At 34.1% G+C, this 24,643-nt stretch overlaps 4 protein-coding genes across 7 annotated transcripts; 2 read left to right on the top strand and 2 right to left on the bottom strand.

The window, feature by feature from the left end:
• Nucleotides 1-487: 487 nt before the first annotated feature.
• On the top strand, nucleotides 488-6,665 carry LOC113847376 (BTB/POZ domain-containing protein At5g47800-like). Of its 4 annotated transcripts, XM_027476452.1 has the most exons (9): nucleotides 488-984; nucleotides 3,104-3,232; nucleotides 3,327-3,406; nucleotides 3,583-3,628; nucleotides 3,732-3,844; nucleotides 3,921-3,990; nucleotides 4,084-4,482; nucleotides 4,582-5,322; nucleotides 5,846-6,665. In XM_027476452.1, exons 5-9 carry the CDS (start codon nucleotides 3,786-3,788, stop codon nucleotides 6,380-6,382), a joined length of 1,806 nt encoding a protein of 601 aa, XP_027332253.1. In that variant the 5' UTR covers nucleotides 488-984; nucleotides 3,104-3,232; nucleotides 3,327-3,406; nucleotides 3,583-3,628; nucleotides 3,732-3,785; the 3' UTR covers nucleotides 6,383-6,665. The 4 variants fall into 4 exon arrangements, with proteins under 4 accessions (XP_027332253.1, XP_027332255.1, XP_027332252.1 ...); XM_027476451.1 differs by lacking the exons at nucleotides 488-984; nucleotides 3,583-3,628 and having other exon boundaries at nucleotides 3,090-3,232; nucleotides 5,846-6,382; XM_027476450.1 differs by lacking the exons at nucleotides 488-984; nucleotides 3,583-3,628 and having other exon boundaries at nucleotides 3,090-3,232; nucleotides 3,710-3,844; nucleotides 5,846-6,382.
• A 1,230-nt stretch (nucleotides 6,666-7,895) lies between these two features.
• On the top strand, nucleotides 7,896-12,988 carry LOC113874927 (calcineurin B-like protein 3). Its single transcript, XM_027513228.1, has 9 exons — nucleotides 7,896-8,205; nucleotides 9,131-9,285; nucleotides 9,932-10,014; nucleotides 10,267-10,326; nucleotides 10,713-10,821; nucleotides 11,009-11,061; nucleotides 11,170-11,250; nucleotides 11,644-11,756; nucleotides 12,405-12,988. Exons 2-9 carry the CDS (start codon nucleotides 9,162-9,164, stop codon nucleotides 12,460-12,462), a joined length of 681 nt encoding a protein of 226 aa, XP_027369029.1. The 5' UTR covers nucleotides 7,896-8,205; nucleotides 9,131-9,161; the 3' UTR covers nucleotides 12,463-12,988.
• Nucleotides 12,989-16,497: 3,509 nt separating this feature from the next.
• On the bottom strand, nucleotides 16,498-19,468 carry LOC113874926 (glucan endo-1,3-beta-glucosidase 5-like). The gene is made up of 2 exons (XM_027513227.1): nucleotides 19,057-19,468; nucleotides 16,498-17,602 (listed from the first exon to the last, which is right to left on the bottom strand). The coding sequence occupies exons 1-2, from the start codon at nucleotides 19,389-19,391 to the stop codon at nucleotides 16,498-16,500; spliced, it is 1,440 nt and encodes a 479-aa protein (XP_027369028.1). The 5' UTR covers nucleotides 19,392-19,468.
• Nucleotides 19,469-23,067: 3,599 nt separating this feature from the next.
• Nucleotides 23,068-24,444, bottom strand: LOC113874623 (ATP-dependent 6-phosphofructokinase 2). Its single transcript, XM_027512839.1, has one exon. It carries the CDS (start codon nucleotides 24,442-24,444, stop codon nucleotides 23,068-23,070), a length of 1,377 nt encoding a protein of 458 aa, XP_027368640.1.
• Between the last annotated feature and the right edge of the window lie 199 nt (nucleotides 24,445-24,643).

Raw genomic sequence — 24,643 nt, 5'->3', positions numbered from 1 at the left:
CACAGAATCATGTGGGTCCGGAAAGGAGTAGGAAAAGGATTGACGCACGAGTGAATGAACAGGAACATAGAGAAGAAGCCCACACGCATGAAGGATTAAGCAAAAATGACACGGTAACACGGAGGATAAAGAGAAGTGTTTGTCTGTGTTTGGCCTCCAAAACAACCAACAGAGAAGTCAGAGCAATCCCATCAGCAAGATATAACCAACGGCACAGGACAAGACACGTGGCCGACATGCACATAAACCATTGGACTAATAGAAGAAGAATATCCCGAGGTTTAGTGGGGGGAAGCATGATGAGGAATGCACAGAGGATCTTTTATCTATGCACACACACTTGGCCCCACACAAGCTTCTTTTCAATTAGCATAGGAGCACTCCAAAGTCATAGCCCACTTGCACTGCATGCTTTTTGTAATTCAATCATAGAGCACCAATTTTCAAGCTGTTGGTGAAGAACCAAAAGACACTGCTTCCTCCTTTCTTTATTTTTTTCCAAGTTTTTTCCTCTTCTATTCCATTCTATTTACTATTCAATGAATTTATCATGGCATGGCATGCTTTTGATACATTACTATGTTGACTAATCCCAACGAACCACTCCTTCTCTCTCTTCTCCTTGCTGTACCCTCTAACACTTAGTTAGGAGACATTTTGATACTCATTCTTCTTTGGTTGGTGTCTCCCTGGCTGTTTCTAACCGAAGCATAAGTTACAGATACTGCCGATTCCCCTCTCTCTTTCTCTCTCTCTCTCTGAGGATTACTTGCATAACACTACTACTAAAGCACTCAACTTTCAGCTTCGCATGCTCATGTACGTTGGTGCTAGGCCACTATGTCCCTCTAGCTTCACTTCCATTACTGATGCTGTTTCATCTACTTTCTTCAATTTTTACACTATGGTTACTTCAAAACTATGCATCCTTTCCAATTGTAAAGGTTTTTCTGCTTCCTAAGATTCCATCAATAACGCCAACAGGTATGTTCTCTTCTTGCTTCACTCTTTTAAATTCCTGAGAATTTCCAAATCCTTTCTTTGGTGTTCGATGGAGTGTTATTAATTATATTAGTGTAGATTGTGGATTATAGAGAGGTGTATATGGAGTATAAATTTAATTAAAGCATTAGGTTTTGACTTTCTACTCCTTAACCAATTAAGAGCTTAAAGTTGCCTTTTTTTTATATTGTTTTAAAGATAAAGAGACTACTTTTGCCAAAGGGTAATAAAAATTTTGTTAAAAGGGAAACAAACTGTACTGTAACGTGTGCTTAAAAAAATCCAAAAGAAAAGGGACAAAAAGTAAATGTTAAACGCCTTCTTGTGGGGGTGAGACGAGGTAACTGGTGGGATTTTATCTATTCCGGAAGAGAATGGCCATATAATTGGCTAAATACCTTACTCAATGCCATCCAAGATTAGAAAAATGCATGTCATTGATTCAGCGTAGAGCAAAGCTAGTTGACATTAACTATACACTTCTCTGAATTTCCTCCATGTTCATGGAATCGGCATCTGTGAGAGTTACCCCTATGAAAAAGATGGTATGCTGAGGTTTCCAGTGCAATCTTATTTGGAAAAACATGAATGGTTTTTCTTGGTCTATAGTTGAAAGCTACAAGTGTCATGCCACAAATACTGAATTTTGATCGCTTATACTACACTTTTTGATAATGTTATTTATTTTTATTTCTTCGCATCACATCAATTATCTTATTTCATTTTTTTTCCCTTCTTTTTAACTAGATTTCTTCTTTGGTTATACAAAAAATTGTATAAACATAAATTTCATTTTTTTTACTCACATTAGTTATTTAATTTCAATTTCTTCTCTTTCTTATAGTACAAAAAAATTACAAACATAATATACATAAATATAATTTCTTTTCTGCTTTACCACCATTTGTCTGTGAAAGCACAGACCATGCTGCATGTCAGCTTTCAACAATGAACAGTGTTACAGTGGGAATGGCCTAGCACTAATATCATATCCTCAATAAAAAACGATTGTATATTGATCTTCTTCCGCTATTTATTTCCGTTATATGTTTTTTCAATAATTCAAAATCTGAAGCAAATCTGAGACAAAACGTAAATGGCCAGACGGTTTTATGAACTAATGATGTACTGAATAAAATTGAGAAGAAAAGTGAAACAAAGGAAGAAAGGAGAAAAAGTTGGCTTCCACCTTTCTTGATTCCTATATGCTTAATGGGGAATGGGATGATTGAGATGACCATAGCGGTGGACCACTCCGGGCCTATTATATTAGTTTAAACTGAAAAGACTACATTAGTTAATATATCAAAATTCTCAAGAGATACAAAGAAAGTGACTTAACAAAGTAGCCTCATAAAAATATTATTATTTGCCTTCGGTTAGGAAGCTTTTGGTAACACACTAGTTTTCACTTTCTCTCGGATTTTCATATCATTGTCTGAACAGAGCCATGTATATATCTTTAAATATATATGGAATCAAAAGTATATCCTCTAAAGAGATTGGGATGTGTATATTGGTACATATCTGTTTCGGATTTATACACACTTTTGAGCCAAATCTGAGCCACTGTAAAAGCTCTAATGATTTTTGTTGGCTCACCTAACATTTAATTCCCTACTTCCAAACACAGCATAAACATGCTTTACTGTCCATTCTCTGGCCAAGACCCAACAGTCAAGGTAATCATATATGTTTATGCATGCTCAATGCATTTTCTGCCGTGGTGCTGCTTCTTTCTTCATTTGCTATTATTATTAGGTTGTGTGGGGTTGGATGAGTATTCAATATCCATAATATTCAATTACAAAAAATTATGCTGTTGGCTGCATTCTACTTTAGAGTATTTTTTTTTAGTCTTTTTATGACAAACAGATTTGAAGAAATTGGCTAGGGATCAAGTCATGTAAGAGGATCAAGACAAGGGTCAACGTTTTAATTAATAATTATAATTAGCACTTTCCCATTATCAGCTCGCTTTTTATTTTCATGTTTTTTTTTCAGAATTTTGGGACAAAATATCGTATTCCTATGAATAACGTAAGATTGTCTGCCAACAGTTACTGAAAATTCTTGTTCAGTTTGTTGTTACATGTGTCAGGAACTGGCAGAGGCGGCTGAAACAAAAATTTGAAGCCTGAAAATTCAGTGAGCGTATTCCACATCCGCGAAACTTTGATTGAACTTCACCTACTCTATTCTACTTTAATGGTTGAAGTAACTTCCAAAGGTACAATAGTAGAAACAGAAGCGCGTGTTATCTTGCAAAACTCTCTAAGTAGTTTCTATTCTCGGTGGATGACATCATCTTCTATGAATTGAAGGGCTTTCAGTATTGTATATAAAAATCAAAATCAATGAGCTTGGGAGTGGTAGAGCCTTGGCTAAATAACTAAAACTTGAGGTAATCTTTCTGCAAAAAATTTTCTTTCTCCTTTATTTTAGAAGATTTTTCAGTTTCTCATTCATAACTAAAAGTGTGATGGGACATGACATCATGTCATGTTCTTCTACCTTCATCTATTGTGATTTCTAATTTTCTTGTCTCCCACCCCTTTGCGTGAAATGATGGAATCTAAGTTGGTGCTTCCATATTCTGGTGTTTCATGGTCATAAATAAATCATGGTAAATTATTCAGCCAAGCACGTTCATCAATCTCATGGATTCATTTCTGACTTTATGGGATCTATTGTAGTATCATTGAAGGTGCGATCTTCTGCATTTGCAGGCTTTGAAGTAAAGGTTTCTGTTGACGATTTGGTATACATAACAACAAATAAAAATGAAGTTCATGAAACTTGGGACAAAGCCAGATACTTTCTTCACTGAACAAGCTACCAGGTATTTTGCAGCAACCCTTTGGTTTAAAATCTACAAACAACCTTTTTACAAATTAACATGTATTCTCATAATGCAGGACTCTGATATCAGATATAGCTGCAGACCTTGTAATACAAATCAATGATATTACTTATCTGTTACACAAGGTATTGGAATTGGAATGGAAATGCGGTGTGAGTGAAGAGAAAATAAAAATTTAATCATTGGTTCATCTATAATTCTGTTCTTTTTAGCTGCAGTTTCCGCTTCTTCCAAAATGTGGTCTCCTACAAAGGCTTTGCTATGATTCTAGTGATTCGGAGAGTGTGTCTCTAGAGCTTCATGATATACCTGGAGGGGAAGATGCTTTTGAACTCTGTGCCAAGTTTTGTTACGGAATTGCCATCAACATAAGTGCTCATAACTTTGTACCCGCTCTCTGTGCTGCCAAGTTCCTTAGAATGAATGACTCCATAGAGAAGGGAAATTTTGTGGGAAAACTTGAGGCTTTTTTCAATTCATGCATTCTTGAAGGTTGGAAGGATTCAATTGCAACACTTCAGACTACTGCTACATTACCAGAATGGTCAGAGAATCTTGGTATTGTCAGAAAGTGCATTGATTCAATTATTGAAAAAATTCTCACACCCCCACCACAGGTTAAGAACTCAGATCCATCAAACTTTTCTCCACATTTCTGTCACTCTTACTTCCTTGGATATGTTTTTTCTAAACTTATAAATGATAATTCTGTGCAGGTCAAATGGTCCTACACCTATACCAGGCCTGGTTATACCAAAAAACAGCACCATTCTGTCCCAAAGGATTGGTGGACGGAGGACGTTTCAGATCTTGACATAGATCTTTTCAGGTGCATAATAATGGCTATTAGATCAACATATGTGCTCCCTCCACAGCTTATTGGTGAAGCTTTGCATGTCTATGCCTGCCGGTGGCTACCAGGCATCACGAAGCTTAAAAATTCTGGCAGTTCAGCATCTCAAACGGAAGAATCGAAGGAAAAAAACAGAAAAATTCTTGAAACAATTGTAAGCATGATTCCTGCAGATAGAGGGTCTGTTTCAGTTGGGTTCTTGTTTAGACTTCTCAGCATTTCAATTTACCTTGGTGTCTCCTCGGTCACAAAAACAGAACTAATAAGAAGAGCAAGCCTACAGTTTGAGGAGGCAACAGTGAGTGATTTGCTTTACCCTTCAACATCCTCTTCTGACCAGAATTATTATGATATAGAGTTAGTCCTAGCAGTTTTGGAAACTTTCTTGAAGCTTTGGAAAAGAATGTCCCCAGGTGCTGTGGATAACAGCTACTTTTTGAGATCAATCAGAAATGTTGGCAAGCTCATTGATTCTTATCTTCAAGTGGTTGCCAGGGATGAGAACATGCAAGTGTCCAAGTTTGTGGCTCTTGCTGAAACTGTGCCCAGTATTGCCCGAGTAGAGCACGATGATCTGTACCAAGCAGTCAACATTTATCTTAAGGTGAAGTAGTCATACCACACCTGGAGTGACTTCACATGTTCAATTTTCACTGTCTCCTACTTGAATGCTGCACAATTGCTCATGAAAAATATCACATTTACTAATGAAAAAAAAAAAAAAAAAAAAACTATCTATGCAATCATTACGGGTTTATGTTGACAATATAATATCCATCTGGTATACAAATAGTTTATATTAATTTTTTATACCAAGAAAATTGTCTATTACGATGTATCATATTTTTAGTTGTAGACTTGTGATATCTATACTAATAGTCTATTTTTTATTAAATAAAGATTATATCAATAAAAGCAATCCAACACTAAATGGATGATAGTATGTGACATTCTTTTTCTTTTGTGGTCCCAGACACTTTGAGGACCTTAAGACTAATAATATAGACAAAAGCACATGTCAAACCAGAATAATATATTTACGTTGAGCATTATACCATCTATATCAATATAAGGGTATAAGCAATACTTTGATTATCTCCATGGTGCATATATGAAATGATTAACAGGTGCATCAGGAGCTGAGCAAGGCAGACAAGAAACGGCTGTGTGGGATTCTAGACTGCCAAAGACTTTCTCCAGAAGTGCGTGGGCATGCAGTAAAAAACGAGCTTCTGCCATTGAGGACAGTAGTGCAACTCCTCTACTTTGAACAAGAAAAAGGGTCTAAGGCAACCACCAGTCACAAACTGCCAAAGCCACATGAGATACTTCTTGGAGCAAAACAAAGTAGAACTACAAGAGATACCCAAAGCAAACAATCTTTAGGCCAAGCAAAAGAATTCAATGGAGAAGAAGTGACAAGAAGCTCCCTTCCTGAAAGTAGAGAAAAGGATCATCACAAAAGTAAAAGATCAGATGGTAAGTTGGCATTGGACTTGGAAAAAAAGATGGTTATAAGAGGGGACATTGAGGAGACAATGTCAGAGAAGGTGAGGGGAACCAAAGATGAAAGTAGTTCAAGCTGCAAGGTGGACTTAGATCCTAAAAAACTTATAAGAAGGGCAAGAAGTAAATCAGAACATGGAGTGAAAAAGTCAGATTGAGAATTTGAGATCATAACCATAGTATCATAATAATAATAATAATAATAATAATAATGAAAATAATAGTAATCTTTGAAGAATTCCTAGAAGATCACTGTCTGCAATTTGTAACTTCAATTCTTATTATTTCTTTTTCACCGTGTCATAAATGTAAGCAATGTATAAATCCTTTGTACTATCTCTTTCCCGTGAAGAGTTGTATGTAGGGAAATGATTTTTTTTTTTACATCATTATTTTGCATCCCTTTGTTTGATGAAAAAAACAATAGAGGAAATGTGTATTCAGAAATGTCTTTCTTATTTTATTATTATAAAGTGATAAAAAAAATAAAAAGTAATATAAAATAGCATTGTCTATTCAAGCAAGAGGTCAATGTTACAAATGCACTTGAATTTTCTGGCACGATTGCAATTTCCAGCACATTTGGAAAGTCCAATGTACGGAAATCACTATCACCATACACATTGCCTTTGTGAGTTTGTGGACTCATCAATGAAAAGTGCAACATTTCAAAAGTTATAAATTTCATTAATTTGGTTTTCCAGAGACAAAGAGAGAGAGATTGAAAAATTAGCCATTAAGATTAATGATAAAACTAAATGTAAATATATTATAAATTATAAAATTATTAAAATATATCAATTTAAATTTTTAGTTCATAATTACAACTACTTATTTTCTCACTATTATTGTAATTTCCATCACATTTTATAATGAGAATATAATTTATATGTTAATAAATATAAATTGTTTACTTAAACTATAATATTTGAAGAATGATCTTCTCACACTAGTATAAGTTTAAAAACACTTATACTTAATTTAAATTTTTCATTTAACTTACAAATTTTTAATCTTATACCAGTGTAAAAAAAAAACTTAATATTTTATTTGATTAAAATAAATTACACCCACATTTTTTTAAGTTATTTACACTTACATTTTTTTAGGTTTAGCAAAATTTTATTTTGTATCTCTCTTTTTTTTTTACTCTACATAAATTTCTCTTAATTTATGTATCAACATAAATTACACATATTGCTTAATTATATAAATTATTTTTAATTTTGTATTGAATTATATAAATTAGGAAAAGTCAGAGTAACTTGAAAAGAAAAAAGAAAGTGTATATGTTAAAATTTTATTAAAAATGTCAATATAATTTGTCCTATTAATTACATACATAATTAATTAAAAAAGTTTATTTATTTATTACCTGGGAATGAATACTTCAAAATATGTTTTAACATTATAAGTTATAACATAATTTTTAATCTCTTACTATAGATAAAGTTTAAGTTTTTATTTTTATTTTTATCATAAATAAAGTTTATAAACAATTTTATATAATACAAATAAATATAAAATTATCAATCAGTAGGAATTATTTTAAAAATTGAAACCACCGCTGAAGGGGCACGTGGGAAGCTTGGTGAGCAATGAGGTTACCTTCCATTCCAAATTGAGGCCATTCTCATCTCTCTCTCTCTCTCTCTCCTTTCAATTCTCATTCTAATATTCTCTTTTCCGTCACTCTTTCCATAAATACAATCCATAATTGATTCAGCCACTTTTGTTATTTTGAATTGGACAGAACAACCGTTGTTCTACTTTACAATCCCTCACCTGTTTACCAACAATTTAATCAAAACCCCATTTTCTCCATAAATATATACAAAACCAACAAAGTTCATGTTTTTATATTTTGTTCCAAAATAACAATTTTCAAAGACAGACAAACATGTCCCAGAATATTGACTCTAACTCCCCCTCGCTTTCTCTTCTCTCATCCTCTTCCTTCTCACTCTGTTTTTTCTGAAAGGTAAACATCACTTCTCCATTTCAACATTTCTTACCTCTATGATTTCCGAGTTGGGTTTTTTTTTTTTTTAATTATTAAGTTAATCTCTGTAGATCTCATTTTAAAGCCTTAATTTTTGTTTTGATGTGTTTTGTATCGATGATCAGTGGAGATGTATCTGTTTATCTTTGCACGGTCAGTGTTCGTTTGAATCCTTTTGGTTCTGGATTCGAAATCTGCAATGGGGTTTCTTAAATTCAGGGTCATGTAATGCCTAGTGTCACATTGTTGCTTTGTTTTAACTTTGATTGTCGAGCTAAAAATTCCATCTTTCGTGCGAAGCAGTGTGACACTGTCTGAATTGTGTGCTCTGCTTTGGAAACTGTGATTTTCGATTACCTGATATTGGAAGTGATCGCGTAGCTAATGTGCTCTTCTATATTGAATCGGATTGCCTCTTGTCATTTGTAATCGATTTAATTGGGAGATTGAATTGATTAGAGTTCTCTCCCATATCATATTCTACTTTCCATGATTGACGATGCAGGATATTTGGAATAGTGTGAATCTGTTTTGTTGGTTGTTACGTAGCATTCTACTTGAATTGCTAAATTTTGAATTCACAGCACCTTGTACTATAAAGCTCTTTCTTTAGAGGGTGGGAGAGCTTTCCTTCCACGCATTGCTTTGAGATATTAGGTGGAGGATGGACAGATCGGTCTAATTAGGTCTGGTATAAAATTTTAATTGAATTGTTGAAGTACCTTGTAAAGGGGTAATGACACTTAGTTTATGTTTAGTACTATTAAATTAATGAGATGACAAAGGTGCCTAACTTCCATTAGTGGTTGCTGAAATGGAATTTGACTTTGATCATGGACAGTAAAAAAATTCTTTCTAGACATTTACACGTATTTATATTATGATTTCTCCCCCTGGATTTCAGGTATGGAGTGTTTTGACATCCAGAAGAGATCATGGTGCAGTGCCTAGACGGATTAAAGCATTTGTGTGCTACTCTGATAAATTGTTGCAATGCCGAGCTGTCAAAGCAACCTAGAGGTTTAGAAAATCCAGAAGTTCTTGCAAGAGAGACAGTGTGTATGTCATTATTCCCTATTTCTTTCCATCTTATGTTTGTGAGGAACTTCTCAACTGAGCAATAGACTAGTCATTCATTTCTATTACTTCAATAATTTTGTTTGAAGTTCTGAATTAGCTCCTATTATTATTTTCTTGCATCTAATTGTGCAAGTATCTCTCTTTTCGTCCTTGTCTTCCTTTTTCTGTTTTTCACAATATTTGGATGACATTGGTGGAAAAGGGTTCTCTAGAGAGTTATACAGCCTTTGACTGTTAATGGGAAATTGTGGCATTTGATTATTGAGATCAAGTCAGATAATAAAGGCATAAATAGAAGATTCTAGAATACAGTTGGATTCTGCAATTCGTACTTTAAAACTGACTAATTGTGTACAATCTGGATGGGAGATGATACTTGTTTTAACAATACCATTCTAATTACATAGCATGGCTATACAAAATATTGAAGGCCGTAGAGGACTTTAGGTCAGATGATAACGAGACTATATAATGTTCAGTTACTGATCTCTTGTTAAGACTTTATTCACTTGAATAGAATAATCATCTGTTATTTCTATTTATTTTTTTCTATCAAAAGCATACAAAATCAGGGATATAAACAAATAGCAAAAGAAGATATTTATATGTTTTATTATCAATGCAGTTAGCGTAAGTGAGATTGAAGCACTGTATGAACTGTTCAAGAAAATCAGTAGTGCTGTAATTGATGATGGACTAATTAATAAGGTGAGTTGTGCCATCCTTTGCTCTTCCCTTCTATCAATTTGTGTTATGAACATATGAAATCTGTTTCCTCAACCTTTCTGAATGATGGATTTCTTCCTAATCTACCCTTAGAATCATAAGTTCACAAATGTATTTTGTTTTATGTAAAATGCACTACTCATCAAAATTCCTATCATGTATTGCATTATTTGTTTGTCTTTCTAAATATTGTCTTTTTGTTTGTTTTTATGATTTCCTTATTTTACATGGCAGGAAGAATTTCAATTGGCATTGTTCAAGACAAACAAAAAAGAGAGCCTATTTGCAGACAGGGTGTGTAAAGCATTAACTTCTTTTGTTTACACAACTGCTTTCTACATTTCCACCCTGAGGAGAAAAAACCAATATATAGCACAAATATTTTGATTCATTTTTATGAAAATTCAACTCTTACACCATAGTTGTGGATGATATTTTTTATTTCCATTGTAAAATTGATTTTCAGCTATCTTTGTATACATTATATTCTGTTTGATTTGTTTTACCATGTTACTATATGGGCTAATGAATACGGCCTTATGTGCCATTATTGTATTTATCTTTGATTTGTTAGCTTCATGACCTTTTTGGAGCAATATATTTTATCCAATTACTTTGAAAAAGTCATTTCCATGCTGTTTACTTATGATGTCCTATTCTTGATTTTGAACCGTTTGTAGGTGTTTGACTTGTTTGACACAAAGCACAATGGGATACTTGATTTCGAAGAGTTTGCACGTGCCCTATCTGTTTTTCATCCCAATGCACCAATTGATGATAAGATTGAGTGTAAGAACAAATATTTAGAAGACTCTAGATATGTGATCAATATTTTATTTGGGTTTTTAATGGAAGGATGTTTCTTGGAGAGGAAGTTAGAGCATGTGTTTTTTCTATGGTTGTCTCTATTAATTTCATTACTGCATTTATTTAGTAGTAATTCATACCCCTGTTGGGGATTCCCAACTTCATGCAGTTTCATTCCAATTGTATGATCTCAAACAGCAAGGGTTTATTGAGAGACAGGAGGTAAAAAAAAATTCTTATGATGTTTTGTCTATTGATACTCTGATCTGATATGATTTTGATATCAGTATGTATTTGATATGCATTGATTATCGATGTCTTTGTGTATAGGTAAAACAAATGGTGGTGGCCACTCTAGCTGAATCTGGTATGAATCTTTCAGATGATGTCATCGAAAGTATTATTGACAAGGTGCTTCATTTGTCTGATGACTTAATTGCATGTTACATCTTACATTCATTGTGTGAAGCATTCAATGAGTAGTTTTTCTTTCATTTTTTGCTTTCTTCCCTTTTTTCAGTTCTTTTTATATTAATGAAATTTATTATTTATATTTCCTCTCTTCTTGAGTTCGTAGACATAAAAGCAATATTGTTAAGCATGTGAATTATATGCTATCCGTTCATACTAAATTTCCTTACTAAATAAAGTAAACCTTCTTTCAGCCTTACTTGTGTGAACTTCACAAGTTACCTTAGTTTTTTCTGCTGAGTTGATAATGGTGAAAATTGGCATATAAAATCATTCTTGTGCTATTATAATCTTCTCTGGAGATCTGTCACTAACAGTTTTTAACCTATTTAGACATTTGAGGAAGCTGATACCAAACATGATGGGAAGATTGACAAGGAGGAATGGCGAAACCTTGTCTTGCGTCATCCTTCCCTTCTGAAAAATATGACTCTTCAATATCTGAAGTGAGTTTCATCCCGTTACTAACCACTATTTGAATTTTGAAATTCTCTCACCTGTGAGGGAAATTTTGCCTAGCATTTTTTGGATGTGTTTGTTAAAATGAGCCATGATATTATTTTAAAACTATAATCTGTACTTGTTACAAGAAGAGGGGATGGTTTATTTCCCTTCACTTTTTACGGAAAAAGTTTAAAATCCTTACAAATTCAAATGTTTCTTAAATAAACTGAATAGGGTATAGTAAAACAGGACTGTAATTTTTAAATGTTTACAACCCATGCATCTTTCTTCTTCCCTGAAAACCCCTTTTATTCTCAATACTTCTTGTTACTGCATGTGCATGTATTCACCATAACTGAAAGTTTAGAAACTCCCTGGTAATGTATCTTGTAGTTAGAAAATAATAAAAAGCAAAGTGTACACATGCCTATGTGGACTATGCATGTAAACTTCGTACGTCATTGGTAGTATATTCTTTAAATGATGGTGATTTGGCATCAATGCAATCAGCGATTAATTAAATTGATTGTCTGGGGTAGCATTTCCTGTCTTGGATAACATTTCCAATATATCCATTCAATATGTCAAGGATTACTTTTTTAAACCAAGCTCTAGCATCTAACATCCAACGTAAATTATTTCCTCTGCAGAGATATCACTACCACGTTTCCCAGTTTTGTGTTTCACTCACAAGTTGATGATACTTGAGGCAACTACATCTTCCATGTCAGTTTCAGTGGCCTTGACTGAGAGTGGTCTTCAATTGGCTTGTGAATGATGGGTTTCTGTGTGAAGGATTCATTTAGGGATGGATTTGGACGTTGTTTATATTTTCATTGAGTATGGTAGAGATTTGTCTTCCCTTTTTTGGATAGATAGGTTAGCATATTGAACAAATGGGTTTGCTTATTTATTTACTTCATTTGAGAATAAAAGGGGAACAGAATAGAATATTCAGGTGTTAGCTCCTTGGAATTAATTTTGGTGAGGTAAATGTTGCCATTAGTCTTGTCCAAGCTGTGAAGGACGTCTTTGAGCATTTGCCAGCGTTGAGTTGAGAATTGCTGCTTCAATAAACTTGAGTGCATGCAAATTCTTGTGCCTTTCCTCCGATGTCCCTCACAAAGGGATCATGTTTCTTTCTTTTTTATATTTGTCATTATTTATGTCAAGGCTATTGACTATTAAAAATCAGTTAGTATGCTTTCTTGTAATTACATTTTTTTTTCTTTTGCAAGGGGATGTATTCGAGAAGTCAATTGAAAACATTTATTTTTTTAGTGCATAAAATTACAAGGTAGATTTTGTTTTTCTTTTTGCGTGTCTAAAGTCATTTGCCGTTCTCGTAACACAGGAAAATTATTAGCTAAAATGCATTTGAACAATTTACAATGCATGTTCAATGGAAGGAGATTTTTTAGCTTTTGGTGGAATCCATTATCACTTGTTCATAAGGCTCTAGGTGGTTTTCTGTGCAGAAAAGTTCACAAGTGATTTTGCACAAATGTAAAGGCAAATCTAATGTTAAATAAAAAGGCTGCACAGAAAGAATCGCACAAGACTCTTCAACTAGAGGACAAATGGTTGGACATCATGGATTTCTTTTACTATTTAGAGCATGTTAACCTCCTATGTGTTATGCAATTTTTTTCATTAATGGGAGCAGTTGAATTTTTCAGTCATTTTTTTACGAGAAGTTTATCTAAATTAAAACTATTTTTATAACTAAAAGAGAGATAAGAAAAATAAATAAATATATATATATATATATATATATATATATATATTTTATAACAGAAGATAAATAATATGATTGAGAGAGACAAAAAAAAAATTATAAACTATTAAACTCCATAATTACCTGTGTCCTAGGCCAAGTTATTTTTATATGATCCAAAGCCAACCAGCAAGGATCCTCCATCGAGATATTACAATATTGACAAAAAAAAATTATAAACTATTAAACTCCATAATTACCTGTGTCCTAGGCCAAGTTATTTTTATATGATCCAAAGCCAACCAGCAAGGATCCTTGTTATGCCATCGAGATATTACAATATCATTTGATTAATTGCTTTAAGTTATGATTGATTAGGTTTTGCACTAAGCTTTTGGCATGGGAAGCGCACAATCAGCAAAAGACAAAAGGTTGTTTCCCTTTTTCCTTCTTCATTCCGATAAAACCGCCTTCCTCTTTTTTCTGCTTTGCTGAGTCAACCTCTTTTGCAAAACCAAAAGCTCGTGTGTATGTTAACACATAAAGAAGTGGTCTTTCCTTAGCATTTTGAATCCTTCGATGCATGATAGTATTGATCATGATTCCTTCACGTGACACGATAAGTTATGCGTAAATTTTGTGTTTATCACTTTTTATTATTTTTAGAGTCTTATTTACTTAATAATGTATATTAAAATTAAAAAAAAAAAGAGATAGATATAAAATTTGCACTTAAGACTTTGTCAAGTGAAATTTTAATGCTAGAGAATCCGTTCCTAACAGAACCAGCACTAGAATCTATAGAATTATTATGTTCCTTTTTTGTGTAGTTAATGGAAAGAGAACATGAAGTTCAAGCTTACCGGGAAAGTGTTCCGCTCATGAGAATGAAATTAGTCTATTGAAATCCAAATTTTCTTGGCTCGAAACGATGGTGCAAACCAGCACCTCAAAGCTGCAATCAAGGCCCACCTCAGAGGCCAAGGTAAGAAAACTTTTCATGAATATGATTTGAACCCATATCACAGTTTTATGTTTATTACGTGGGTGTAATAGTGAAAGGCTTTTCATGAATAAAAGATTTGAACCCAAGGATGTGACAGGCAATTGAAGGTGAGAAACAGGAAGCAATCACCATTCTTAAAGAAAAGGTTGACAATTTAAAGAAAAATGTTGATGGGGAAATAGTGGGACGTGAAGCTGACAAACGGGTTTATAGTGCTGTGAGTTTGACATTGAGTTGGTGCAATTTAGAATATAGTTCCATATATACCATTTGTTCTTTTACTGTTTTTTGATCAAGTTACTCTTGCATGTGTTTTCTATTTAATCACAGGCTTTCTCAAATCAAGGACAAGCCATCAAAAGGGTAGAGGAGAAGACCATTAAGGTGGAGGAAGAGATGGTAGAACTGAAAACCAGATTAAATAAGATGACATCTACTCTGGTTGAGTTGGCTACTGTTATTGCTGAGTTGAATCAAGAATCTCTTGGACCAAAGGTGCATTAAAAAAGGAATATACATAACTGTTCTGTTTTGACATTTACCATTCCTTGTTACTAATAATTTGTTTTTGTATTTCAGGAGGCACTTAAATCAGCTGAAGTTAGAATAGCAGACGTCAGAATGATAACAGTTTCGAAGGAAGGGTTTTATATCATTCTTATATTTCTAATGGGAGTGCTTATTGGTCTCAATCTTTAACCAAATTTATGTCTCCACTCTTCCCAACAACATGGGAAGGTCATGATCATAAGTTCTAATCTCATTCTCATTATTGTTTAAAAGAAAGTAATGAAAATTTTCCTTAGCAATTATACCTTTTTATTTGGCACTTTGAATGTGTAGGAATGGTACTTACCAGTTGGTTCATGACAGTGAAAAGGAATGGAGAAAATGAAAATAAACGTTAGTTAGTGGATCCCAATCAACTGGAACTTAGATGTAGCGGCATGATAAGCTAATAATAACTGGATTCAGTTTATAGTAAAATTGTAGTCTGATTAACAGTTATGTCACTTATTTTTATTTAATCTCACATTTCTTTTCTTTTTTTTTTAAATTTACTTTATTGTTAATGGATAAGTAATGTCTTATAATACTTTTAAAATACCCCACTGAATAAAATATTTGTGGTCGTGAACTTAAATATATACACTTATTGTGTACCAAAATTTTTATACTATTTTCTCACTTTATTCTCTCTTGTCTGTTACACTTGATTAGTTTAGTTGAGGTTGATTTTCTTTGAAGTTTGATAAAATTACATTTATTCTCTTCGATTTGAGAAATTATACTAATCTCTTACACATTGAATTTTCACTAGAATGGTACAAAGAATATAATTGTGGCATAAAGACTGCACAATTTCACAATATTGTACGTAAGTATACGAAAACATTAACTTTAGGGTTTTAAGTAGAATAAAATTAATAAAAAATAAAATTTATATAATTTTAAGAGGGGCTTAATTAATTAAAAATAAATAAATTTCAATCATTCACAAATATATGTGGCCGATCTAATTATAATTTGGGCCAGGCAGGCCAAAATCCATGTTGACAGATTGTGGTTTGGTATTGGATACTTGCATCTAGTTATAGGCGACCATGGACATGACCATTGGATAAATAAAACACGAAACTCGGATCCTTTTCACATGCCTAAGCTAGGAATTAGAAAGACACAAAAAAAAAAAAAACCCTATCTGCAATGCAGCACCATCACAAGAGAATGAGAAACTACTGTTGCTAGTAGTCACCAGAACAGACAAATGATAAATCATGTGTAATATATTGAATACTTTTGTGTTCAGATCATCTCTTGTACTATGATACAGTGACTAAATCCTATGCTGGGTACGTTACAAATCAAGAATGCTGTCCAATATTTTCTAAACGCAAATATAAATATATATGAGAGATTCTTTTGTCACCATTTCTACTTGATTACTCCTAAGTTGTCCCAGTCTCGAAAGAGGCTAGGGGACCATTGAAAACCCACTTATGAAACCTCCGAATCACATTCAAAGTGAAAAGATGGTCTGTATAATAAAAAATGCAACTAGAACCCAACACTCACATGCTATCTGAGAACCAGATGAATCGGAGCCTTTATCAGTAACACCCACAAGAAAACGACAGTTACCAACTGAAGGGTCTCGGAAAGTAATCATACCAAGCCCATCAAAATTGCAGCTTCGTGAGTCCTGCATTTGGAGCTGATAGTAACTGTTGAAAGCATATGAGATATTACCCTTCTCTCCAATTCCATTACATGAACCCCCATAATTAAGTGTGGTGCAATCCGCAACACTGCATGCAATCCTCATATGATTTGCTACATTTTGAGCATCACTGGAGGGGCTTGCCACACACCATCTAGATGGAAGATAATCAACGTGCTTTGCATTCTTCAGTTCCTTGTTTCCGAGGCCAAGGTTGAGTGGATACTTGGATTGCCCATCAAAAGAGAAAATCCCCCAGTGTCTTTCAAAGTTTCCTGGGAGTGTGCTCTTTGCTCCTTCATCAAGGAGACTGAATATATAGATATCCATTGGAGGAGCATTAGGCCTCAAGGGGGTCCCTTTGTTACTTATAACGTGGTTTATGAGACCTTGGTTGAAAACCTTTGCTGCACTGATGTTTGCACCAATGGCTCCATCTGAGGGCCAACCAATTTCCCCTATAACTATTGGCATCTGACCATAGCCAAGTTTACTGAGTGCTGCAACCAAAGTGTCATAGTTTCCATCAAATGCATTTGTATAAACATTGTTACCATCTGTGACAGGATGAGTAGTTCCCTCAAAGAATGCATAGTCTTGAGGGAAATCTCCATTGTCATAGAGGCTGAGGAATGGGTAGATATTAACAATAAACGGGGCACCGTTTGAGTTGAGGAACTGAACCAGCTGAGTCATGATCTGGGTCAGCTCAGGCCTAAATGCCCCTTGCGAAGGAAGTGTGGACTCATAGGCATCTGCATTGCAGGGGACAACTAGTTTTATGTAACTAGCAAGATTTGCTTTCACTATAGACTGCTGTAGATTTTGTATCGCAGGCATTACCAAGTTCTGATATTGACCATTATAACTCGTGAGGAATGGTTCATTTCCAACTGCTACATACCTGTAATAAAAAGGCCATAGGTTTAAAGCCCTGTAGAAAATCAATATGTTCCATACAACTTAAAATAAGGTGAAATATATTTTTAATCGTTGTAAAAATTGTTAAATTTAGTTTTATCAATTTTAAACACAATAAATTTTAATTTTTTTTAAATGATCCCCATTATCTTATATGTTACTTTAAAATATTCGCTAATGTGACATCATTAAATGAATGTTACATTATCACTAAATGATAACATCAACCATTTTAAAATAAAATTATAAGAGATGGGACTAAAATCAAAAAACAAAATAGACTAAAACTAAATTTAACTATATTTATAGAAATTGAAAATATATTGAAGTCTAAAAAAATCTAACTATAAGGTGTAAAATTAGAAAAAGAAATATCCAATTGGCATTTGGGTTTATATCCAGCTGTTAAAGATTTAAGATTTCATTATTAAATCAAAAGCCTTAGTATTAAGCAGCAAAATATAGCCTTACTTAGCGTTAGCATTGTTCATATTTGGACTTTGAAATTACTTATGGAATGCATAACACGACAGTTCGCATGACACTATTCATCAGCAAACACTAATAATAAGGTGTAGTTTGGTAGGATGTGGGAGGTGGACCATGATGGGAATGCAAGAAGACATATAATTCAGGATTTGCACCAAACATAACAAGTAATGGCTCGGGGAGGAAGGGAGAAGGTCAACTGAAGCCAGTGTTCAAAAGGAACCGTTCATTCACACAAATACATGATATTTTAGTCAAACTTACAAACAATATCCTTCAGGCTAACTCAATAATATCTTAATTCTTGGGACAAATCATTCAAAATGTACTCTTCTACATAGCATCAAGGCAAAGAGCAAATTCTAGACTTAATAACAATCGATAAAATATTAAAGCTTATAATAATTTCTATTCGATATAATACCATTGTTAGTTATTTTGAACTGCACATGATAATTACAACTAAACAAAAATTTCCAATCAAGCTTTTGATTCCCCAGATTTTTTTACAGAACAACTAATTCATCCTCAGATCGTCAAAAAATTCAAATCCTCTTTCAATATATACGGTAAAGGAATATTTATAATCGATGAGCTAATGATTTTGCAGATTTTAAAGAAGTGATTTTAGCAACCCATGACAACATTTGAGCAGCTTGTGTCTAATGGTGGTATCATATATAGAAGAATTGGATGCACCATAAAAGACCTTTTTGTTGTGTGTATTTTATTTACTTTTCTTGGACAAATGGAAGAAAATAGAAAATAATATAACCGAACATAATAAAGCTAGGAGTTGACACAAAATACTATTTGGTTGTAAAAGATAGCTTTATTACACAGCAAACTTTACTCCATGTTAGTATGACAAATAAATGAATGCCTTTGTGATTTTGAAAGAGAAAGAAGCCCAAGCAAAACAAGAAAGAAGGATAGAAGGGAGCAAACCTGATATCTGCACCACCTTTACCCATGTAGGCAGAAATATTCTGGCGAACCCACAAATCAGAAGCAGAAGGGGATGAGCTCAAGAGGGGTAACATCTCATTGGGGATCCCAACCATCACCTGAATCCCACTTCCCATCAGAGCCTTAAGAACATCAGCTTCTGCCTCAAACAACTTCACTTTTGGAATCTTGTTGTCTTTCAAGAGATCAACCACCGTAGAAGGCTTCAACTTGTGTAAAGAAACAGTGCCCCAATTCACCCCTATTGCTGATTCTGCCCAACTCCATGCCAACATCCACATCAAAATAGCTGCACCCAACCTTGCCTCTAACATTTCTGCCACTTTAAATATGTTGATCCTCGTTGGTTCACATCACAGATTTTGCAGCACTTTGAGGGGAAGATACTCAAAATGCACTGTTGGAAGGTTGAACCAAGAGCTAGTTACAACTAGCACATACCAACTGTGTTAACTGCTATCAGTAAAGCACCTGAAAGATGAATAAGAACCTGCTTTAGAGCTCAACAATTATTATTATTAAGCGGGTTTTCTTTGTAATTACCAAAGTACCCTGCCTTTCTAATTGTCAAATTGCACATGCAAATTGTACAAGAATTGCCTGGTTTTTTTCTTTCATATGTCGGTATCTACAGATATTCAACATTGGTCAATCTCTTTTTGCTCATTTGATTATTATGATGAGTTTTTCTTAAGAAAATTGTTTATTTTACGCAACTGAAATCTATTTTTCCAATTGTTCACACACAATATCACTTGTGTGATTAGGATTTGTGGTTAGAAATTTAAGTTGTCCAAAGAGGTTATTGATTTGGATAAGTAATATTCTCTTCGTGGGCCCGTTGTTATTATTCTCAGAGATATGAATTGCATTAGAAAAAAGAATGTTTTATAGTTATTCCAATGGGGTGTTTATGATCAGACATAAAAATAAATTTTAAAAAAGAAAAATGATAGATATTGTGTAAGCACTATAGTATGATAAAAAGAGGGAGATTAAAAAAACTGAAAATTATTGATTTTAAACCCGATAGAAACAATTTTAGCCTTTCCTTTTTGCTAACAAATCATGGATTACAAGATGCTGCTTTAAGTTTAGGAGGTCTGAAATTGAAAATATCATCTTTCAACATCGGTATAAGATGCAAATCGAAATTTGAATTTCTTTGAATTCAACACTGTAATGAGTACGGCAGCGGATGAAACTCAGATCGTTCACTTGGAAACAGAGCGAACCTTTGGATTTGGATATCAATAATTATATAGAGAAAGGGTGGAGAGTGTAAACATGGAATTGGGGTTTAGATAAAGCATTGGATTTGTATTTGATTTGTGACAATGACTTACGACAACAATTAGGAAATGCCAAAACCTCATGGGCTATTTTGTAATTTAGGGAACAAAATGAAGAATAGTCCTCAATAGGAATATGTAATTTTAATATTAATAAATAAAATGATATTTTATTCTAAAAAAGGAAATAAATTTTTATTCAACAATTTAAGAGTATCCAAATTTCATATGAAAAAAACATATGTCGCCTAATATGGCTGCCGAAACAGTGAGGGAAATTGTCGTTTAGCACGGAACGACAGGCAGAAAGAAAAAAAGAGGCGGAGAGGTGTCATAGTAACCGACTTTCACGTGGCAGTGGGAGTTGGTGACGGCGGTGTTGCACCCTCCAACGTTTCCCGGTGGCCTTCGTTCATTGGCCCTTCCTCTAATGGAGAGAGGAAAGCAAAGAAAGATGACACATGACTCAGATTATTCCTTGTTTGACTTTTGTTTTTAGTTTAGAAAATTGGATTTAACTCATATAATATGAATAAACATGTGAAGTAAAAACGTAAGATATATCTATTGCAAATTTAAGGTTAATATAATTTGAGTCATTTAAATTTAAAAATAATTTATATATATATTTTTTATTAGTAAAATTTCTCTTATTTTATAAAAAATAAAAACACTTATTATTAATTTTATTTTATTATATAAAACTTAAATATGGTAAGTAAATTTATCATCGCATATTTAAATATAGTAGGTAAATTTATTATTAAATATTTTTTACATATAAAAATTTAAATTAAAGTAATATTAAGTTGTTTGTCACTTAAATTAATTTTTTAAGTAATAAAAAAAATATAATAATAATAACAATAAATAAAAAAATAGTCTAATAATAATAAAAAAAATGTTCTATTGGAACAATTTTTTATTTTTATTTTATAATGTTTGGTCTTTTTATCTATTTTTTAAAAATATAAAAATAAATATAAATAACAAAAAAATATTGGAACATAATTTTAGAAAAGATGATGGAAGCATGAAGTGATTTAAGCTATAGTCCTAAAAAATGGAATCTTATATGTATGCTTTGCTATTCATATTACAAATTTTACTCCGTTGGTTATATAAAACTACTTTTATTTCTTAAAATTTCATAAATCATATTCTATTGTCTAAATACATTACAATTAAATCTTTGTAGTCTATATACAAAGGTCAAAAATTAAAATTATTAACTATTAAAACATTCACGAGCTACCTTCTTAACTGTCCTGCTACAAATCTTTGCCGTGATAGTCCATCAAAACAGTTACTAATATGAGTTTTCTACAACCGGGGATACCAATAATTTTCTTTACTGTGATTACATACGCATTGATTCTCTTGTACAGTTACTAATATGTATAGTCCACAACTTCTTCAATCATCGAGCAGCAATTACTGCTGTTAGATTCCACTGCAATTCTACATTTTTCCTCTGTTTTTATATTCCCCTGTGCCACCATAATTTTCAGTGTTTAATTTTGGGGGGAAATGGTATGGCTATAATCATATAACATATAAGCTTGAGGAACACAGTAAAAGGAAAGGGGGGGCCTTGCAATAAACATAGATTTCAACTTTCCCAATCAACACAAGAAAAAAAGGTTTTTGTTGAAAAGTTACCCCCGTTGTTTTCTTTTTGTTTGTCTAGTTTTATATATAAAAATATTATTTTTATTTATTCATTTATTCAAAATTCAAGACAACATTTTATAATTTTAATTATATTTCTAATTGCAATGAACACAGATTTCAACATTTTATATTGAAAAATTATCATACAAGATATACTTATGTTATTACACTCGAATTGGTCATAGAATGATCACCTGAGTTACCGGTTGAACTGTAATTTATTAGTTGAACCAATTAAATATAAAATTTCGCAATACTATATATTTTCATTTAGAAAAATACAATTGGAATTGCTGATTCCTCATTTATATTCTTTCATTCTTATCTTCCTTCCCTTCGGCCTTCTTACCACTTTGAGGGAATCAGAGAGGAATTGGGCATAGAATATTGGAAGCATGTATTTGATACTCATTGTTAAGTATGCTGTCTGCCACTAGAAAAGAGGAGGAAGAAAGCGAGACAGCAAAGCAAGAGCAGGACATTTATGCTTATCCCCTGCCTATACCAAATATTGCCTCTAGGACTATATGCAATTTTCCGAATTTTTTTCTTTTCAATTTACCCCGGATCATCATTTCATTCTAATCAATCATAAAGGAAATAAACTATAACACGCTCTGGAATGTAGCTGGGATTTATGATCAACTTAAAATTTGGAAGGAACAAAACCAAAGTCTAAACTTTTGGTTCAAATCCAAGGAATGCCATCACACCTAACACTCCTCAAAGACCAAATGTCAGAGCTCACATACCATTCATAGACCACAAAAGCGAATATAAATACGAAGAAAGAGAAAGCAAACAGTGATTCAATGGCCGGGAAATTGAGTTATTGATATTGTAAACTCCAACATACAACTTAGTTACAAAATATGCACACAAGTGACACAAATTTGTACATCATCTCAACATCCATCTTTGAACAAGAGAGCCAGAACCAACCTTTTCACATCAGAACATAAAAATCACCGATAAATAGGATCTTCAGCTCTTTGGAATTAACCTTGGATGTTGTCTTGAATGTCTAGCTCCTTATAAAATCAGGCTGATTTGTTACAGATCTCACCCACGACCATGTATGATCTTTTGTATTAACTGGATTGCCAGCACGCGCTACATCTTCCAATGGAATATATGCATAGTTTCCATTAATAGGACCAGCAACAAACCCAGTATAGCCCGCCATAATACCATGAATGGCAGAGTGCGCTAGGAGAGTACAGTACAAGTTATCAGTAGCATTTGCATGCACTGCACGAATCATGTAAGTAGGATCAATGTACTTGACTGTAAATAACTCATCCGGGTGGTCCCTTGCCCACCACTTCTTAAGCTCAGACTTCAACCACACACCAACATCTAAGAACACTGGGTTCCCAGATTCATCCTTTTCTTCCTTCTGTGAATCAGTTCTGGGTATAATATTCTGGCCAGCACCTTCAGCAACCACAACCACGGCATGCCCATTCTCCTTCATTCTTTGGTCAAGAAATTCAAAGAGCCCTCCTTTCCCTTCCAAGTAGAAATCTATTTCAGGAATCAGGCAACAGTCAACGTCACGGCTACTGAGTGTTGCATGGAGAGCGATGTGACCTGTGCTTCGACCCATCAACTTGACGAGTCCCACACCGTTAACTGCACTCTCGGCCTCCACGTGTGCAGCACTGATTGCTTGCTGTGCCATTTCAACTGCGGTTTGGAATCCAAAAGATCTGTCAATGATTCCGACATCATTGTCCACAGTTTTAGGAATTCCAACAACCGCAACATTCAGTTTACGACGTCGTATTTCATCAAATATCTCCACTGCCCCTCGCATAGTCCCATCTCCACCTATAATGTAAACCTGAGTGAAAGCGTGGTTTTGGATGGCATCGACGATGTTATGGAGATGAAAGCCACCCCTTGATGTTTGAAGGAGGGTGCCACCCATGGTGTGCCAGTGGTGAACCAGGCTGGGATTCAGAGGGAGTGGCTTTGTAGAGTAAAACCCTCTGTACCCGCCGGTGATGCCCAAAATATGACGGACGCCGTAGAGGTGCCACAAGCCCACCACAAGCTCCCTGATAACGGTGTTGAGGCCGGGGCAGAGACCACCGCAGTTGACTATGGCAACGCGAACACTGGAAGGGTCAAAGAAGATCTCGTGACGGGGACCGGCGCGGTGGTAGGCATCGCGGGGAGAGGGAGAGTCGTGGTTGTGGATGTGGCGGAGTACGACGTCGGATTGTGTGAAGTAGAAGGATGGAAGTTGGAGAGTGTGGAAGTAGGGGTTTTGGTCCAGTGGGTTGGGTCGGGTTTTGAGGTTAGGGACGTAGTGTGTGATGTGTGGCAGCTCCTTCAGATGTATGGGTTTGAACAAGTTGCTTATGTCCGATCCGGAGTTGGCAGAAACCTCCATTCTCGCCATCCACACACGCGCTCTGAAACCAAGGAGCTACTCTTTGTTTGTATTTGAAAAATGGAGCTTGGAGTACGTGGCAGTTGCTGAGTTAAGGGTTTGACACATTACACCAAAATTATATTCTGTGCGCCCCTTCTTTGACACGTATATTGGTATGTGTAACCTTTTGCTGAGAGAGTTATGTTATGATTCCCTT

The sequence above is a fragment of the Abrus precatorius genome, unplaced genomic scaffold (assembly GCF_003935025.1).
Source record: "Abrus precatorius isolate BTA unplaced genomic scaffold, Abrus_2018 Scaffold8, whole genome shotgun sequence".
In the NCBI taxonomy this organism is placed as follows: Eukaryota; Viridiplantae; Streptophyta; class Magnoliopsida; order Fabales; family Fabaceae; genus Abrus; species Abrus precatorius.
This window is presented reverse-complemented; position numbering and strand designations above follow the sequence as displayed.